General features: G+C 40.9%; 1 protein-coding gene across 4 annotated transcripts in view; it reads right to left on the reverse strand.

Annotated features, from left to right (window-relative positions):
* Positions 1-1,913: 1,913 nt before the first annotated feature.
* The window catches only part of kif2c (kinesin family member 2C), a 77,784-nt gene continuing 58,662 nt past the window's right edge, over positions 1,914-21,035 (reverse strand). For 2 of the 4 annotated variants that reach the window (XM_085983143.1, XM_085983142.1), the window contains 6 exons: positions 20,427-20,494; positions 19,172-19,277; positions 16,048-16,125; positions 6,496-6,591; positions 5,530-5,665; positions 1,914-3,247 (listed from right to left, as the gene is read on the reverse strand). In XM_085983143.1, the coding sequence (XP_085839269.1) occupies positions 3,171-3,247; positions 5,530-5,665; positions 6,496-6,591; positions 16,048-16,125; positions 19,172-19,277; positions 20,427-20,494 (561 nt within the window). In that variant the 3' untranslated portion in view covers positions 1,914-3,170. The remainder of the gene's footprint in view (positions 3,248-5,529; positions 5,666-6,495; positions 6,592-16,047; positions 16,126-19,171; positions 19,278-20,426; positions 20,495-21,035) is intronic. The other 2 variants (XM_085983145.1, XM_085983144.1) reach the window with 1 other exon arrangement.

A 21,035-nucleotide genomic window follows, 5' to 3' on the forward strand; every position in this document is an offset into this window, starting at 1 on the left:
TTTTTTGCAAAAGTTATACTTATTGTAGTTTAGTGATGTTGCATTAATACCAAAACCTGCAGCAAAAACAAATCATAGCAACTTTCAGGGACTGGTTGTGCTGTTGCTACTGCTCAATGGTCTGGAGCTGCCCAATACAATTGTGTGTGCTTACATTTAGTGACCTGCACAGAGCAAGCCTATTGCTTCTTGGATCAAACAATTACCTTAAGATTTACTAGTTTGCTTCATCCAGTGTATGCCCAGAATGAGAGAAATAGTGATCTCACATACCCTTAGGATTGGTGTAGGTGTCATGCTACTAGGTATGGGATTCATGTCTGCATAGGATTGTAGCATCAACTTAACTGGTCACAATCTGGTATGCAAGAGTAGGGAAAGCAACATTGGTACTGCTTAGGGTCGTCTTCCCAGCAAAGTTTGTCTTCCTGATGCTCAGTTTGGGTTCCACCAAGACCACTTGGCTCCAGACCTCATTACAGCCTTGGTCCGAACAGGGACAAAAGAGCTGAATTCCAGAGGTGAGTGACTGACCTTGACATCAAGGAGCCCTAGTAAAATTGAGGTCAATGGGAATCAGGGGGAAACTCTCCACTGGCTGGAGACATACCTAGCACAAAGGAAGATGGTTGTGGTTGAAGGTCAATCATCACAGCAGGAATTCTTCAGGGGAGTGTCCTAGGCTCAACCATCTTCAGCTGCTTCATCAATGACCATCCCTCCATCATAAAGGTCAGAAGTGGGGATGTTCGCTGATGATTGCACAGCATTCTGTTCCAATCGCAACTCCTGGGATAATGAAGCAGTCAGCAAGACCTGGATGACAGTCAAGCTTGGGCTGATGTGTGGCGTGACTGTTACTTACCACTTAAGTGCTATGCAATGACCACCTCCAGAAGAGAGTCTAATCACCACCCATGACATTCAATGGCACTACCATCACCGAATCCCCACCATCAACATCCTGTGGGGGTGGGGGGGAAGCGCACCATTAACCAGAAACTTAACTGGACCAGCCACATAAATTCTGTGGCCACAAGAGGTCAGAGGCTGGGTATTCTGCAGCAAGTGCCTCACCTCTTCACTCCCCAAAGCCTTTCCACCATCTATAAAGGCAGAAGTCAGGAGTGTGATGGAATACTCTCCACTTGCCTGGAGGAGTGCAGCTCCAACAACAAGCTCAACACCATCCAGGACAAAGCAGCCTGCTTGATTGGCACCCCATCCACCACCTTAGACATTCACTCCCTTCACCGTGGCTGCAGTGTGTACCATCTACAAGATGCACTGCAGCAACACGCCAAGACTTCGACAGCACCTCCCAAACCCGCAACCTCTACCACCTAGAAGGACAAGGGCAGCAGGCGTATGGAAACACCATCACCTGCAAGATCCCCTCCAAGTTACACACCATCTTGACTTGGAAATATATCACCGCTCCTTTGTTGTGTTGTCAAAATCCTGGAACTCCCTCCCTAAGCACTGTGGGAGTATCTTCACCACAGACTGCAGCGGTTCAAGGCAGCAGCTCACCACCACCTTCTCAAGGGCAATAAATGCTGGCCTTGCCAGTGACGCTCGCATCCTAGGAACTGATTAAATAAAAAGTTGTGGGGCACGTGGCATATTGTCTGATAGTCAGGCTAGTTTTCGGATTAGTCAGGTACTTTTGTGCTAATCAATCTGGAACCAGCTTCGGTAAGATAAAGACAGAAGGGCAACTGGAAAAAAGCCCGTACTCTTTCTATTGGAGAAGTTCAATTAATGTTTGTGTATTAAAAATACTTTTAAAAGACATCAAAAGTGGAAATTGGCAGCACTGAAAAACTGACAAACCGATCTGCAAGTTTCACTTGTGTTTGGGAAGTATACTCAGACAATATGGTTTAAACAAACAAGTCAACAGCTGTAAATCAGTTTGTATGGTATTTAATTTCTTTATTAAACGTGACAAAACATTACAGTATAATGATGATGATTCTTCAATTCAACATATTCCAATGGCCCATGCATTCTGGGATTGGATATGGACCAGAAAAAACAGTTCATTTGACTTTTCCATCTTGAGTGCAGCAAACATCATCATCATGGGATAGACTAAGAAAACCTTAATTCAGTTCTTCAGCAGCTAGTTTATGCATAAAAAACACACATTTGGGTCATTTCAGAATCAAAAGTCTATTGATTTCTCTCCTCCTACTCCATTTCTAGACACAGAATTTTTAAAAATTTACAAGGGTAGGAAATGTTTTGAGTTATGAATTAAGCAGAATCAGTTTATTGTAGCTTGCTTTGCCCTCGGGGAGAACAGTCCAAAAATACAGATTGCCATGCTTCACAGACTGCACAAGAGCCTGATTTTTGCCTATACGGCAAGGCAAGAGATACAACATCCTGCAGCGCTGGTTTATAAACCTAAAAGTTCACCAAGAATTCAGAAAGTGTTTCAGCAGTCTAACAGAGGTATACCAAGTTCCTAAAAGACAAAATGGTAGTGTTTCACTTGCATACTGAATTGGCCTATGGTTTTAAAGTTACTGGAGGATACTAAAACCAGACAAAAAAAAAATAAAAAAAAATCACTGTTCATGAAACCCAGATACCAAAGGCTTGGTAGTGTATCCTACTGGAACAATTATAAAAGGATGGGTTGTGAAATTCTTAGAGAACCTTGTATGTATTAAATAATTCCACAATGCCAGCACATTAAAATATAGATTGATCTTATGGAACATGTCTGCTAAATTTTGGGGTGGGCTGGGGAGGAAGACAAGGACACAGCTATACCATTCTCCCACTTAATAACATTTATCTCTTTAAATAAGTTCATTTCTTCATAAGCGACCGAGGACTGGATTAGAGAAATCAATGTACCCTGAAAAACTAACCACCAAAACTGCATTGCTATGTATGCAAACTTACAGGTTTAGTTATGTGTCACAGTCAGTTCAAGCATATTATATACTAGATATAAATCTGTACAATTTCTCAAAACATTTAAGAAAGTCAAAGTTTTAGAAAGAGGGTTGCAAGGACAGGCACAGTAAAGAGAAACACATGCACATATTGCAGCCCCTGGGTGAATGAAAGTTGACTCCAGTGGCCACGACAGTTACAATGCAAGTGCGTTAACAGAGGCTTAAGATTCTCAAATGGAGGCCGAGGATTTCTCAGCCTTGGGTTTTGGCAGCTTGCTCCTCCTTCTGCAAGGCTTGTCTCAAGGCTCTCAGGTTCTCGCTCAGGTTTTCTGTAGATAAAAGACAAGCATTTTAATACACACAGACCAAAACAAATTTAATGTCCAGACACAACTCAAGTAGTTTAAAAAGGGAGATACAATTTATAATTTGATGATCCTCAAAAATCACCTGTATTTAAATATTTTATTTAACTTAAAGACCTCTGTATAGATTGACTAAGTTAGTTGTAGATTTAAGAAACTAAGAACACTCCACAAACAGGAAAAGGCCATTGACAGCAAGTTATAGTAAATGATATTAAATCAAGTACATCCATGTCTTACTTATTTTGACCACAAATCATTAAAAAAAAAATCCTAAAAGGAATTGAAATATTTATTCTACACTAGCTGGGGAGCCCGGCGTTGCCGGGGCTGTTTTGGGGCAGGCGGTTTAAATCGAGTGCCAGGCTTTGGGGCCCTGTGTGTCCCTTTGTGAATCTGGTGCTGGGCAACATTTTAAATCGAGTGGCAGGCTTTAGGGCCCTGTGTGTGTCCCTGTATGTCTACCTTTTAAAAGGTTGAAAAATGAAAGTGAAACTACTTATGGCTTTGGGGCCCTGTCTGTGTCCCTTTGTGAATCTGGTGCTGGGCAACATTTTAAATCGAGTGGGAGGCTTAGGGCCCTGTCTGTGTCCCTGTATGTCTACCTTTTAAAAAGGTTGAAAAATGAAAGTGAAAGCACTTATAAAACGTTTTTGGTAAATCTTATGTTATTTTTAAAAGAGAAACTAACTTTGAAAGTCGTTTTAGCTGGAAGGTGAAGTCATTTGAGGTGGAAGCTGGTAGTCAAACAATGGCTGGCAGCTCCCCGAGATGAAAACGAATAGTCCCGCCCACACACACACCGATTGGCCAACCATCAGGGGACCGTACTGTAGGATTGGTCAATCGTGACGGAACAGGATTGGTGGAACCTTGATGTCAGTCAATCAATGCTAGCAGATAAGGAGTTTAATTTTGAAGGTTTTTTGCATAAGGCGCGAACAATTTTCATCCGACCGAAAAGTAAATACGCTTAAAACCGTCTCTGAAGCGTAAGCTTTCTTTGGAGGTAACGCACGCGTAGGTACGCCCTGTAACTTTCGAGTGCATACCCGTAAGGCGCACAGGAACAGACAGAGACAGACAGACGTACCGCTTTATATATATAGATAGATAGATTTATGTGACAGCAAATGGGGCCAGTACAAATTCTGGAATGGGGAAAAAGGGAAAGTAATTAAGATATTAATTTATTTAGTGGCTTTGAGCTCATTAATGTGCTACTTATTTGCTGATGCAAGTTTGAATACCACCTTTGGTGAACAATGATTTTGGCATAGTTCTTGGGGCAACTAATGCCGATTACACGGGTTATCACTATAATAAAGTTTTTAAAATGACTTCGGACATCATATTGAATTCAGGATTGGATTGGAATTCCTAATCTTCTATGCTCTGTTGATATGGTTTCTCTGCCCCAATTTAAGTTTACTGCAGCTTTGCCTGCCAATTGGAGGGCCTCAATAATGTGGAGTAAGAAACACCCTTTTACTTAATTTTCTCCCAATGCACCGATATCCATTTAAAAAGCCACAAATACCATCACTATATTTTAAGAAAACGGTACAATATATTGGAGCACCAGAATGTTCATGGGTTTGCAATGTCACAAGGGAAGTGATGGGTATGTTGCCCTCTTCCCTTAGTGGGAAGAGAAAAAGCTAGATGGATTGCTTTAAGTCCAGTTTATTGGCCACTCAAATAGGGCCAATTACTTGCTCCTGTACCTCTGCCAATACCTCACGAGCCAGGGAGAATATCAGCGCATTTTTTTGGGGGGGGGGGGGGGGGGAAAATGGGGATAGGTAGCGGACCCAAGATATAGTGTCTTACCCACATAAAACAGTAAAAGCTTACATGCCAGTGGCCATAAACAAGAGGGGGGGGGGGGGGTGAAACTCATCTTGGGCAATAGCACAAAGTCAGCTGCCTGTTTTACGCTACACCCGATTTTCCTTCCATTGCTAGAAAAGAAAAAAATTGGGCATAGGGTAAAACAGGTCGTCAATTTGCTATTGCCCATGACCAATTTCATCCAAGGTCTCTCTCCATCCTTGTCTGGGCTCCAGGTCCAGGAAGAGGACATTGATGAGGGGAGCAAATAGCAACAGGGCAGCAGTAGCAATTACAATAACAAAAATATTCAATCCTCCCACTTGTCTTTACATACAGATCAGCTCCATTTCATAATAGTTCTTCTTCATCCAATACAAAGAAAGTAATTAAAAAAAAATTAAAAAATGTACTGCAAAGTTCTTGAAATATTTCCATCCTCTCATCCATGCATGTTTCTAATAGGTTGACGTAATTCTCAACATTATAGTCAGGTAGCTGAGTCATCTTCAGGAGTTTGTTATCTGCATCACTCCACTGTAGTAGTTTCTGTAACAAAAGGATAAATACATATACATTTAAAAAGTGTCTCATGCTCATTAATGACATTTCAGTTGTGGCAATTGTTGGTAGAGAGATGGGAAAATGGCAGACAACATTAAGCATTCCTAGATCTGGTATAGCTCAGGTTGGATAAAATTCCTACTCTGTCCAATGTGCCCCAACTGCAACCTCTTGCACTATTCCAGTTCATGAGCTATTTCCCCTCATTAGTTCTCTTTGCAGATGCCTTGATTAGTCATGGGCAGGTTTTTGCTGCAAACTCAAATGCACTGGGAATTAGGTTGAAACTGCTTGCATTCACTACTTGTAGCTCCATTATTGTCCCAATGTGACACTTAATACCAGCATCCTAACAAAATAGGCATCACAATCTTGGCTGCAGTGCATCTGAACTGAACAGTGGGGGGACACGAGGGAATTTCCAGGCTCATGCTAAACTTCACATAATGACAATTAAAAAAAAAAAAAAAAGTGTTTTGGAAACAGCATACTTATTGGCTGAAAGTAACACCAAGTAGTTTTTGATTCAAGTGTTACCTTGCAGGATATTACTTGCAGACCACAGCAGGCTTCTGTTAATATTCAGTAACCAATTTGTATTACAAGCCAAACAGTTTGCTTAAAATCTGTTAAATACCTCAGTACTTTAAAAACCTGGATCATGTACTCCATCAAAACTTTACTAAATAAAAGAACATTCAATTGCGACTCTTACAAAGCTCCAACTTCAAGCAGCATCCTTTCAACAGATCAAGATCCTTTAAAGGTAGGGAATTGGTCAACATTATGACTTTAGAAAAGAGTCTGTTTCATACCTGTTGAAGTTCTCGATGTTCATCCACCACCTGTTCTTCCAGTTCAAGAATTCTAGAAACATCTACATGCAAGTCACAAATCTTTGATGGTGCCTCCTTAAAATGGAAGTGCAATAATGAGAACATATCATCTATAAGTAAGCATTTAGGTCCAATGTTTAAATAGTGTGCATATAGCAGATCAAGGTCAGGGCCATTTGGCTACATGGCAGAATGCATGTATATTAGTGACAAGAGTTAATGCTTTCAAAAGAAAGTTAGACTTAGTCTTACATTGCACCCTCAAAAAAGGACATAAACAGCAGTGAACTAATTTAAAGCACTGGTGGGTTGCCTGCAAGTTTCAGCAACTATGCAGGTGAATGCAAAACAAGAGCTGCTAATTTTAGATAGACCAGTTTTTCCATTACCTAAAATTTTGCTTTGAAAGCAAGGTGAAGTATACATCCAAGAGACTGACTGGTCTCACTACCCTTTCTAGCTACACTGTAGGTGATTCATTTCAAGTAATTTAAAAAATAAACTTTCATGTTCACAATCAACTGATCAGGAGAGATCTTTGATCGCCTTGGAGGTAAACCAAAAGCAGAAAAATGCTTGTACTCTTGATCATGTACAGAAACATGTAGGTTTCTTTGGTAACAGCAAATGGGAATCAAACTGAAGTTAGATGCGAGTAACTACTAATATAACTATGTTCTGTATATTGATTAACTGCTGCAGAGCTGACATTTTACTTTAAAAGGCTGCACCTCTTTGTAACATCTGAAAAGGATCCCAAATGATAGATCGACCTGTAGAATACAGATATTAAAGGGGAGCAAAGGGCTCATGGTTTCTTTCTTAAACTGGCATACAAAAAAATTAAACTTAATATTGGAAGTTGCAGATGAGAGATAGATAGCTGAAACCAAGAAAGGAGGGAGAGAAAGACATAGATTTACCTCAAGATCTAGGATTGGTATACAGTCCCATTCAGACCATTACAAGAGCTAGAAAAGGAGTTAAGTGGGACATACTCTATGGGTTAGATTTCTGGAATCAGCTTATTGTAGTTGACAGCTAAGCCAATTTTTTTCTTTGAGGCTATGTATTTCTAGTGATGGGCAATGTGAGACACATCCCATGAACGAAAAAAGGATAAAAAAAAACTGCAAACATTGGAACTCTGGCCCGCTGTATATTTGCAGTTTTATTTCCATTAAGGGCCTGAAATTAAAGATGGCAACAGCCTTCACCATTCTTGATCCCATCGCAAACATTAACTTGTCCTTCTTTCAGAGGCCGTTAATCTGCTGTGTATTTTCAGCATTTTGTTTTTTAAAATGCATATACTATTTTGATTAATACAGCACAGCTTTATGCCCAACACAGGGCATTAGAATGGGTGAATGAGCAGTAGGTCTATTAGAGCAGTTTCATTGGTGGTGGTGGTTGGGGGGGGGGGAAAGAAAGAGAAATGGAGGAAGAACTAAATAGAAAAAAAGATAAAGCAGCTATAACTAAGAATTGTATCTATTCTTAGTATTTTGTTTCAGAGTACCACACTTTTCTTGCAGTTCATTACCTCCCTACATTAAGCAATAGTTTTGATCAGGGCTGTTTCAGATATAACAAAGGTAGTGGTTTAAAATTCAATAGTTTCCCCATTTGTATTCCTAGTCCAATAAAAGCAGGTAGCTAACTCAATATTTTGTTACATACACAAGGATATTTACCAAAGCCATTGCAGAAGGATAATTCTCAGGTACCGGCTAGGTTTATCGTAGTGCATCACACCTTTCCACTGGCAATGCTAGAGACGAATATATCCTCTAGAAACGGGGACACACACACACACACACATGCAAAATATTGCTAGCTAAACTAACTTCAAACTCCAAGTACTCACCCCATACTTTCTCTTGGATTCCTCTAGCAAAGAGCCAGCACAGACATGATGGGCCAAACAACCTGCGAGTTTCTAAAGATCCTACACTAAGCTGCCAACTTGAGTATTTTTGGTCAAGAGGCATTGACATGGGTTATGCAAATAAAAATCTATAGTATTAAATTGGGGGGTCAAACATAAGACCCGCAAAACAGACTCCTGAACTGGCTGGCTGCACATTACATAGAACATAAGAAAATAGGAGGAGTAAGCCATACGCCCCCTCGAGCTTGCTCTGCCATTCAATATCATGGCTGAACATCTACATCAACTCCACTTTCCCACCCTATCCCCAGGTGCCCTAAAAAATCTATCCATCTCAGCCTTGAATGTACTCAGAGTATCCACAGCCCTCTGGGGTCGAGAATTCCAAAAGATTCACAACTATTTTTCCTCATCTTAGTCCTAAATTTTCTCCAATTAAATATTGGGAAGACCGAAGCCATTGTTTGCAGTCCCCACCACAAACTCCGTTCCCAAGCCACTGACTCCATCCCTCTCCCCAACATCTGTCTGAGGCTGAACCACACGGTTTGCAACCTTGGTGTCAATATTGACCCTGAAATGAGCTTCCGACCACATATCTGCAGCATAACAAAGACCGCCCATTTCCACCTCCGTAACATCGCCAGTGTCCGCCCTTGCCTCAGCCCATCCGCTGCTGAAACGCTCATCCAGCTAGTCACAATATATATTAATGATCTAGACGAGGGAACTAGATGCAACATCTCCAAGTTTGCAGACGACAAAGCTGGGTGGGCGTGTGTGCTGTGAGGAGGATGCAGAGAAACTCCAGTATGATTTGGACAGGCTGGGTGATTGGGCAGAAGCATGGCAGATGCAGTATAATGTGGATAAATGCGAGGTTATCCACTTTGGTGGCAAAAACAGTGTGGTAAACCTGTTTGTATTCCACTGTGTACATGCCTGGACATGCCTCGGCTGACTCCTCCCACAAGTCCTAGTATAAAGGTGACTGCTCCCCAGCCCCTTTGTATTCTGGACCGGTCGACCACTCGAGGCAGACCTTCATTCTTTTGTTAATAAAAGCCTTTAGTTACTCTCTTAACTCTCAGTCTTTCATGAGTAATTGATAGCGCATCAAACAGGAAGGCAGATTATCTGAATGGCAATAGATTGGGAAAAGGGGAAGTGCAACAAGACCTGGGTGTCCTTGTGCACCAGTCGCTGAAGGTAAGCATGCAGGTGCAGCAGGCGGTTAAGAAGGCAAATGGTATGTTGGCCTTCATAGCGAGAGGATTCGAGTACAGGAGCAAGGATGTCTTGCTGCAGTTGTACAGGGCCTTGGGGAGACCACACCGAGTATTGTGTGCAGTTTTGGTCGCCTTATCTGAGGAAGGATGTTCTTGCCATGGAGGGAGTGCAGCGAAGATTCACCAGACTGATACCTGGGATGGCAGGAATGACATGAGAGATTGGGCTTATACTTGCTGGAGTTTAGAAGAATGAGAGGGGATCTCATTGAAACTTATAAAATTCTAACAGGACTAGACAGACTAGATGCAGGAAGGATGTTCCCGATGGCGGGGGAGTCCAGAACCAGAGGTCACAGTCTAAAGATAAGGGGTAAGCCATTTAGGACAGAGATGAGGAGGAATTTCTTCACCCAGAGAGTGGTGAACCTGTGGAATTCTCTACCACAGAAGGCAGTAGAGGCCAATTCATTAAATATATTCAAGGAGTTAGATATATTTCTTAAGGCTAAAGGGATCAAGGGATATGGGGAGAAGGCAGGAACAGGGTACTGAGTTTGGATGATCAGCCATGATCTCATTGAATGGCCGACTCCTGCTCCTAGCTTCTAGGTTTCTATCTATGCCTGTGTTACCTCTAAACTTGACTATTCCAATGTGGTCCTGGCTGGCCTCCCAAATTGCATTAGCTTTAGTGCCTGGTGCATTTTTGTAGTGTAGTAGTCACCTAGTTAAAAAAAAAATCTCCACCCTTAAATCACTCTTACAAATATGAAAGAATAATTTCTCTTCACTATACAATGGGATTGAGGGATTGTTTGAAGACCATCGTGCTTTTAACAATTTGATCTCTAGACGTGGGCGATACCAGCAAAGAAAGAACTTGCATTTATATAGCACCGTTCACTGCCTCAGGACATTCCAAAGTGCTTAACAGCCAATGAAGTACTTTTGAAGTGTAGGAAAATGCAGCAGTCAATTTGCACACAGCAAGGTCCCACTGACAGCAATGAGAATCTGTTTTAGTAGCATTGATCGAAGGATAAATGTTGGGTAAGAGAACCACCCTGCTCTTCAAATAGTGCCATGGGATATTTTACATCCACCAGAGGAGGCAGATGGCACATGGTTTTTAACTCATCTGAAAAATGGTACCTCCGACAGTGTAGCACTCCCTCAGTACTGCACTGAAGTGTCAGTCTATGTTATGTATTTAACAGTCTAGAGTGGGACTTGAACCCATTACCTCAAGTCAGAGGTAAAAGTGCTACCATTCTAGAACAGTCCAAGGATTGGAAGGTAGCAAACATAGCCCCGCTATTTAAGAAAGGAGGAAGAGAAAAATAAAAACAGGAGACTATAGGCCAGTTAGCCAGACATCAGTAGTAAGCAAAATGTTAGAATCTATTAGGGACGTGGTAACAGGGAACTTAGAAAATCGTAATATGATTAGGCAGAGTCAACATGGTTTTATGAAAGGGAAATAGTGTTTGACAAATCTGTTAAGAGTTTTTTGAAGACGATGTAACTAGTAGGATGGATAAGGGGGAACCAGTGGATGTAGTGTATTTGGATTTTCAAAAAACAATCGATAAGGTGTTATAAACAAGAGGTTATTTCACAAAATTAGGACTCATGGGATTGGGTGGGGGGGGGGGGGGGGAATATTTTAGCATGGATTGAGGATTGATTAATGGACATAAAACAGAGTAGGAATAAATGGGACTTTTTCGGCTTGGCAGGCTGTAACTAGCGGGGTACCGCAAGGATCAGTGCTTGGACCAAAGCTATTTACAATCGATATTAATGACTTGGATGAAGGGACTGAGTGTAACTTATCCAAGTTTGCTGATGATGCAAAGTTAGGTGGGAAAGTAAGCTGTGAGGAGGACACAAAGAGGCTGCAGAGAGATTATAGACAGGTTGACTGAGTGAGCAAGAACATGGCAAATGGAATACAATGTGGGGAAGTGTGAAGTTATCCACTTTGGTAGGAAAAACAAAAAAGCAGAATTTTTTTGAATGCGAGAGACTGGGAAATGTTTGCATACAAGGGTGTCCTTGTACATGAATCACAGAAAATTAACATGCAGGTACAGCAAGCAATTAAGAAAGCAAATGGTATGTTAGCTTTTGTTACAAAGGGATTAGAGTAGAAGAGTAAAAGGAGAGTAATTACTACAATTATACAGGGCATTGGTGAGGCTACACCTGGAGTACTGTGTATAGTTCTGGTCTCCTTACCCAAGGAAAGACATACTTGCCTTAGAGGGAGTGCAGCGAAGGTTCACTAGACTGGTTCCTGGGATGAGAGGATTGCCCGATGAGGAGAGATTGAGTAGACTAGGCCTATATTCCCTGGAGCTTAGAAGAATGAGGGGTGATCTAATTGAAACATAAAATTCTTGAGGCTTGACAGGGTTAATGCTGGGAAAATATATGTTTCCTCTGGCTGGGGAATCTAGAACACAAGGTCAGAGTCTCAGAATAAGGGGTAGGCCATTTAGGACTGAGATGAGGAGAAATTTCTTCACTCAAAGGGTTGTGAATCTTTAGAATTATCTACCCTAGAGACTGTGGATGCTCAGTCATTGAGTATATTCAAGACAGAGGTCGATAAATTTTTGGGAACCAAGGAATATGGGGATAGTGTGGGAAGGTGGAGTTGAGGTAGATGATCAGCCATGATCATATTGAATGGTGGAGCAGGCTCAAAGGGCCAAATGGCCTACTCCAGCTTCTATTTCTTATGTTCTCATGAGCCAAGGTTGACACCTAAATCATGCCTAGTTGCTGAGGTAGGTGGTGGTCCTTCTCAAACTATGGCTGTGCTGATGGTACTATGTAGGGGATTCCTTAGTTATCACGGGATCAAAATCCTGGAATGATGGACATGTCCAAGTCAGGATGATACAGGAGTGGAGGGGAACTTGGTGATGGTATTCCTATGAGCTTAATGCTCTTGTCCTCGTTAACGGTAGAGGTCCTGGGCTTACTTCGGCACCAGAATACTGCAGAAGGTATCAAGAGTCAACTTCAGTGTGGGGTTGAGTCACATGTAGGCTAGACTAGATAGTAGTGACAGGCTGCCTTCCTGAAGGACATCAGTGAACCAATTGAGTTTATACAACAATCCAGTATTGGTACTAGCCCACAAGCTACCAAATTAAATAAAGTTTCACTGCTCGACACGGTGGGATTTGAACTCGCCACTTATGACTTGGTGGGCCAATACCTGACAGTACTCTACTGTACCTGTAATGATTAATGTAAAAAGAGACTTTAAAAGCACAAAGCAGAGTCTAAACTTACCACCGCTTCAATTTTGAACTGAGCATCTTGTACTTTGGAAAAATTTAATTCTTAAATCCACCTGAAACTCAATGTTTCCAACACTGTACAATACATATTTGGATTGCTATTAGAGCAAACACATGCACAAATCAGTGCACCACAAATGGCACTGCAATTCTAGAAACAGAATTTGATGTGCACCTCTATCATTTGCAGCTTCAAACATGGAACAAGCAATCTCAAGGATGGCTGTCCACTTTGTAGTCCAGGTGGGCTCTTTGCCAGAACTTGTTAAGTGCACAGTATATCCTTTAGTTGAAAATTAGTGAATTCAAAACTTCCTACTCCAGGGAGCCAAGGCCACTGATGTGGCAGGTTCCAAGATATCTGGGCCTGATGTGACTGGAATGTAAAAGCACAAACTGATACCTACCAGCAAGTTCTAGTAACAAGCTTATCTAGTTCCTAAGTGACAAGGTTTTCATCTCGGGTTGCAGTGCCACAGCAGTTACTGGCATCAATCAAATTGATGTTTATGGTAGCATAGCAATTTGATTTGTGTGAGCCAGAGGACAGCAACAGAATAATCAAGTTCAACAATTAATTGGGAGTCAAAAATACCAGGAGTCAGGTGTGCAACTTAAAAGGGCTAAATTTAAAGAAACAAAGTGAACAACTAACACCAATCGATTGGAGGAGTTTGTTTAACAATGTAGTAGAGGTCAAGTATAACATCTTTAAAAGGAATAATGCTGAGCATGCAGGATAAATGCAACCTAGAATCAGAAAGCGGAGTTAAACAAGTGTGACCCGAGGTGACAGGCAGGTGCAATTATAGACCCAGTAGTCTGACGTCAATTCAATGTAAAAGCAGAATCGATTAGGAGTGAACTGGAGGATTATCGTTACTAATACTACTTAGTAAACAGCAGTCCACATTGATTTACAAGGGAAAGATCCTGCCTGACCAACCTCAATTTCTTTGAGGAAGTGACAACCCACATAGGCTGTGGATGGTCTAGGACATGGTGTACCTAGACTTCAAAAATGCATCTGACAAAATGCCACAAAAAGGCTTTTGGTCAAACTCAAAACTAGAGATTCAAGGTAAATTAGGAAATGGATAAGATATTGACTAGAGGTGGAATACAACAAGTACATGTTGGGGTGGGGCGAGGTACCAATTCATATGCCCACTAAATTAGTTGTTCTTGGGATGTGAACGATACTGGCAAGGCAGCATGTGTTGGCTGTTCCTAGTTGCCCTGAAGACACAGCCAGCTACACAGTGAGACTGGAGTCACATGTAGGCCAATCCAGGGAGGCTCGGTGGCTGGTTCTCCTCTGACGGACATTAGTGAACCAGTTTTTAAAAAAAAATCCAGCAACTTTTGCTCACTTTGGTGCTAACTCACAAGCTACCAGATTTATTGAATTCAATTTCACAACTTGTCATGGTTTGTGTGTGAATGTGTGTAAAAGAGAAGACATGGGCTATTGTATGTGGGCTAAACAGTTTCAGATGAAATTTAACAGACAAGTGTAAAAAGCAATGTACGGTAAATAGTTAAAAAAGGGTGGTGATGTATTCCATGAATGGTGCTGAAATACCCAAGGATGATGTTAAATGACACCTTGGGTCTTAGTTGAACTTCAAGTCTACACATCCAACTAATGTACAGCAGCAAATAAGGCGGCCAATCAAATGTTGAACTATATAGCTAAAAAATACAAGTCAGAAGTTGTGATCAAACAAACTGGTCAGACTGCATCTCAAGCACGGTGTATAGTTCTGGTCACAGACAAGGAAGATATTCAAGCACCGGAGGGAAGTGCAAGAAAGCCCAGTGAAAGATCGGAGTTACGAGTAAAGATTGGAGAAACTTGAGCTTTTTAGTTTGGAAGAGAGACATCAATGAAATGATCTTGCAAGTATACAAAAAGATAGTTAACTGAATGGAAAAAGTAAATCCAAAATATTACTTTAAATTATTTGCAAGAGTAGGACATTATGGGGCATAGTCTCAGGATAAGTGGTCAGCCATTTAGGACTGATGAGAAATTTCTCAGGACATTTGTGAATCTTTGGAATTCTCTACCCCAGAGGGCTGTGGATGCTCATTGAGTATATTCAAGACTGAGATGGATAGATTTTTGGACTCTGAAATCAAAGGAATATGAAATCAAGCAAATCAGACAGGAAAGTGGAGTTGAGGTTGAGGATCAGCCATGATCTTATTGAATAGTGGAGCAGGCTAGAGGGGCCGTTTGGCCTACTGCTCCTATTTCTTATAATGGGATATAATTTAAAACCAATACTGACATCAGGAAGTTGTTCAGACAGTAAAAAGGTGATAATATATGGAATGGACTGCAAGATAGAGTCTGAGATGTGAAAAGCCTGGAATCATTTAACAATTAGATGCTGCAATGGCAGTTGTGATGAACTTTAGGCAAGTTCTGGATGCAAGAAAGAAAATGGGCTGATTATCTTGTGATTTTGCCTTAACTGTGCATAGACTGAAGTTAGTTGACAAAGGATTATGTTGGAAGACATACAAAATGAAGTGTGCTTAATCATCCAGAGTTGTTTTTGTATACAAAAATCTTATTGATTTAAAAATACATCATAGCTGTAAGCAATAAGTGCATATATAATTTAGTTATAAATCTAGATAACAGCAACAAGCACCCAGATATCCAAAAGTTACATATTATAAAATAAATCTGAACACAAACACCAAATTTACCATATTGGAGAGAGAATCACAAAGGGAATTTCACACAATTAGAGCACACACCTGGAAGAGTTCAAATAGATCACATTTTTTATTCAGAGAATTTTCTTTGAACCCAATGTTCTTCCTATCCTCCCACCCCTATAACGATCATTGAAAAAAAAAGGGAGGTTTGATTTTTCACATGGAACCTAGATATTGCATCATAAACTATCAAAAGAAAAGGATGCTGGATTGCACCCCCCAGCCAAAATGAACATTTTGTTTTTGAACCCATCTAATTTAAGTATCAACATTTCAAACTATCTGTGTCCCCACCAATACAATCTGAAACAGCCCTGAGCTTTGGGAAAGCCATTAAGAAACTGAGCCTAACCTGAGGTACGTCCAAAGACAAACCACCATGCGCTGTAACCATTTCCTGATTCTCACTTAGAACTTCTGTTTCACCATGCTTTAAAGACAATACCAGAGGGGTGTGAGAAAGACTGTGTGCCATAAACAGAGGGTAGACTATGTTCAGTAGCCATGTAAACTAAAACATGTAGTATTGTTTCCAATTCTCTTGGGAACCTTAATGATGAACTCTTTTGTTTGAGAGGTTCTATTTTGTAGTAAATTTAGACAGATTATTCAGCCAAGAGAGGCTTGGAAACAATAAGGGCACCAGATATGGTTTTCATGCATGCATGAACTATGAAGCCAAAAGATTCTAAGCAGCAGATGTTAAGAACATGCAGTATTATTCTTTGCAACCAAGGCCCTTTTTCTTTTAAGCATTTAAGGTAATAGAAGTTAGATTACTCATGTCTTTTACACAAAAGCTACTTCAATTTCTCAGAAGGTAGAGTGAATTACCATTAGGTGACCTGAGGCTTGATAAGGATCGAGAAGTTGCTTTATTTCACAATGAGTGAACATACAGAATAAGTTATGATCAACTGACAAATTTTATGTAACCATACAAAATAAATATACCATGCAACCTCCTCAAAACTCAGATTATCATCTTTAATTCAAAAGATGCAACTGTTTCTGCATTTTTGACACCCTACCTCAGTAAGACAGTGAGATTTTTCTTTAATAAAATCTGACTGTCCACATGCAAGTCTTTTTCACCACCCTTCCTGTCCCCATAGGAAGTTGGGGCCTGGCTCCTGACACATCACTCGGTTTTTGGGCAGGGGCGGGTGTGGTGGTGGTAGAAAGGGACAGCCAGTAAGGCCGCTAATCAAATTTGATAGAGTCCCTTTCCTTTGGACACTAACCCTAGAAAGCTTAACAGATATTGCACCCCTCCCACCCCAGTGCAAACGTCAGTTCGGAGCCCCTATGATGAGATAATGGTATCCCTATTATTGCCAATCGTCCTGGGTAACAGTCAATGTCCAGCTTAAATGGAACTCTCCAAAGGCATGAGACCTTTCTTTAGAAGAGACAGAGCGAATAAACAGAATCAGTGAAATGATGCAACAGGTCTGTTAAGTAATAGATGGAAACCTGAAAATAATAGACATTAAAGAAAAGGGTGTGTGAACAGTTAGGGGAATGGGAGGCCAAAGGGAAGAGTGAGAAAGTGGGAGATGGAACACAGAAAACCCAAGGTTCAAGTTTGAAACTAGAAAACAGGTTTGAGACTGAAATAGAAGATGCTGGCAAAGTACAGTTGGTCCACCAGCTCCCAAAATGGAGAAGAACAGGTCAACAGGGAGGGTCCCGACTCCTCCAGCACAAAGTTCTGATGAAAGGTCGGAACATTTTGGGTGGGGAACCCTTCATTGGAACACAGCACTTGTTTATTCAGTTCTGAAGGGTATGAAATGTCAACCATCCATTTTCTCCACCGATTGACCTGCATTCACAGCCTTTTCTGTCAGTTTCATATTTGAAAAATCCCTTTTGCACATTAGAAATAAAGTGGTTTGGGCAGGGGGTGAATGATAAAAGGGAAAGAGAGAAAGAAAAAACCCCAGAACTATTAGATATCTTACACATGCATAAGTGTTAGGTTCTTGGATCCCTGGGTGATGGGAAGGTCAAATATCATGCCCGTATCACAAGAAAGTCTTCCAAATACAGGAAACTCTCGTTTAAACGACACCTAAATATCCGGAATTCTTTATTAGCCGGCAAAATTCATCCTCCAAAAATAACACCTCAATAACCGGAAACTTGCAGAGTCCGAGTTCCCCTTCGGTGGCCGAGTTAGTCAGTGGGGGTAGTTCTCCAAACTGCCACTACTCGGCTTCTTGGTGCTGTTGGAAGTCCGAACACCTCAATAACAGGAGTCTGACTCTCCCGCGCTGCCGGTAGTCTCTAAGAGATTTCTGAAGAGATGATGATTTCTTGGGCTAAAGCTGCAGAAGGATTTGCTTTAATCCTCCAATTTGCTGAAAGGCAGCCTTACTACTCTGCCCAAGAAGTTATGTAACTCCATATTCCTCATTCCACCTTTTTACAAAAAAGGCAAGAGTCCACTAAGCAAGCAGACATCCAGGACCCAGGACATGTTTAAGAAAGCTTCCAAGAGTTGAAGCAGTGGAAGTGCATGATCCTGATGACCCAGCTGGCATGGAATAAGTGTACAGTCAACTACAGTACTGTATACAGTTGTTTACTGTTAAGTAATTAAAGAGTTATGAATTACCCTCAACTGGCAGTACTGTACTTAATCAAGCATCTTCCACCATCCATTTAACACAACATTCGGTAGGTGAGTACCCAATTACTGCATACTGCACATTTCTTGATTTAAAAAAAAATTGTTTGTTAAAAATAGCCTCGGTAGATAACCCTCTGTCATCCGGAATTTTTAATCAACCGGCAACATCCCGGTCCCGTCGGTGCTGGATACCAGAGTTTCCTGTAATCAGTAGGTGCAACTCAAGTGGATTTGGATATTTGGAAAAGGGCAAGGGGGTGTAAAAGATGATGAGGAGTGAACCTATATTCTACTGGTTCTTGGTACACTGAAGCAAACAGTGAATTAGAAATTTAAAAAAAAAATTAGTATAGTTGGGTGTTTGGCCAAGACCTGCACAGTAGGGAACAGCAGAAGTTTAAGATCTACTCATTGGACAGTCTTTGGAAATCCTTGGATGATCTCATTAAAACAAATCCTAGAGGGTGGAAAACACCTTTCTTGAATTTTGAACTTTACCCATTATTTCAAACTATGGTAGCACTCAAATATCAATTGCAGACTTGTGTTTCATAGAATAGAAAGGTTAGAAAGCTAGACAACAATAATGAAGTGAAGACAACATACTCCTTCTGGGAACCCAGTATAGGTGATTGTTTGTTGCAAAGTTGGTTAATACCGTGACTTCAAAATGTTCACTCTGCAGTTTGGCATGGAGAAAATATTTTCATGGTGAACCTTACTGTAAATGATTTTGGAAATTCTTTTGGGGTTGGGGAAGAAGGGAGAACAAGTATATTGGAGCACAGCAAAATTCTCAGGGACATTTCTAAAGAAAACAGCTCCAAACTGTACTTACATTTTTCTCACAGAGCAACCGAATATCAGACTCGAGTCCTTTCTCTTTAGCCATTGTGGAACATTCTGGCTCATTGGAAACTTCCTCAACACCAAGTTCTTTCACCCTTGAACAGACATTAATAATACAATTCAATCCTTCTGTAATTACCACCAGATAAGCAGCAAAAATGAACAAAGTACCTAAACAAACAGTCACAGGCTACTTTATTATGCCTAGTTATTTATTGGTGAGCATTGCTTAATTTAAAAATTCACTAGGAAAGGGTCACTGAAACAAAAACCAAACATTTACAATCTAGAATCTGCACTTCCAACATTTATGACGAGAGCCAAATAAATTTTGGTACTCTGATACCCTGTGATGCTAGATTACCTAACAGAAATTCTGCATTACAAAAATTTGAAGTTTATTGCAGTTATTTGTATTTAATAATCCCACAGACCAACACAAATGGACAGACTTCGCCATTCCCCTTCTCAAGGCAATGATTCATGCTGGAGTAAGATTCAACACATGCCAGCTGCCCTCTGGTACCTTGCCCAAGTGGGCATTCAATAAGAATTTAACAGCAAGTGTTGGCAGGTTAAGATTGTTTGTGGGGTCAAAGTCAAGCCCAATCTAATCCAGAGCAAGAATGGCATTTCCCCCCTAGACACAAACCATTCTTACTCAGACAGTAACCAGAAGCTCCTTGGCACACATTTTGTTTGGGGGGGGGGGGGGGGGGGGGGGGGGCAAGGGGACAGAGGTGGCGTAACCCATAAACTAGCACATTATGGTGCTCCCATCTAATGATTCACTGAAACACCCTAAAAAGGCAATCGTCACAGAGAAGGACTAATATTTTGCAGTCAGCCAAAATCCTAAAACAAGGTGGCATTCAATCACTTAATATAGACCACAACAAACCAGAGGAGGGAGAAGGAAAGACATTCAGACTGAAGGATCAAATAAGGATGTCTTCACTTAAAGTAATAGAACACTTATAAAGTAATAGAACAGTGGATTGCAAACAGCATGTGCTAAATGAACTTTGAATTAAGATAATACTTAAGAAATTATGGCACAGCACATTTAATAGCCCTGGTGCATGGTTTTGGATATGGTTCCAATTTGAATGGAAGGGGTAAACACGATGTTGCTATCAGTATACAACAGAGCACCCTGCATTAATTATGCACAATGACAGACTCTCATTTGCCTTGTTCATCGAACATTTCTGGAATTCAATTTCTATAGCTTGAACCATTACCTGTCCGCATATCTCAACGTATTTAGAGTGTGTTCACAGGAATGTAATCCTGGAGAAATCATTGCAATCTAGAAAAGAAAAAAAAGAAAGAGTCAACTTGGGCAAGATTAATAAAAAGCTTCCTATGGATCGACTCCAGTGCAACATTGAATACCTGGTCAATTTTTTGCAGAAGTCAAAATACTTCAGCATCTTCAATTTTGTGGATGGTTTGTCATATTCCATGCTGCAGAAGAACCAGGCATAGCTCCTCCCAGACACAACTACAATACTGGAGGAAGAACAGACCTTCCACCTCCCTTTCTGAACAATTACACAGAACAAAATATGCCTGCAAACTAATAGAGGTCAGTGACAGATCAAAGCAGTCTCTGAAACCTGTGGCACTTGGCAGAGTCTGCCATCAATTTGCTTAACGTTGGAAGGTCTGGAATAAAAACCAAGATGCCGTGTTGTGCAGGTGCTTGAGCCATGTTGATTAGACAAGTCCCAGGTTTGATCACGAGCCTGTACGGAGTTCAGCAGGGGTGTCAGTGGGAGTGCTACAATGCATTTCCTGAGAAAAGCAGGTTTCACACCAATTACTTTTCAGCAAGCCCTATTGGAAAC

The sequence above is a fragment of the Somniosus microcephalus genome, chromosome 3 (assembly GCF_052327205.1).
Source record: "Somniosus microcephalus isolate GS21.2 chromosome 3, FLI_Smic_1.0, whole genome shotgun sequence".
NCBI classification, from domain to species: domain Eukaryota; kingdom Metazoa; phylum Chordata; class Chondrichthyes; order Squaliformes; family Somniosidae; genus Somniosus; species Somniosus microcephalus.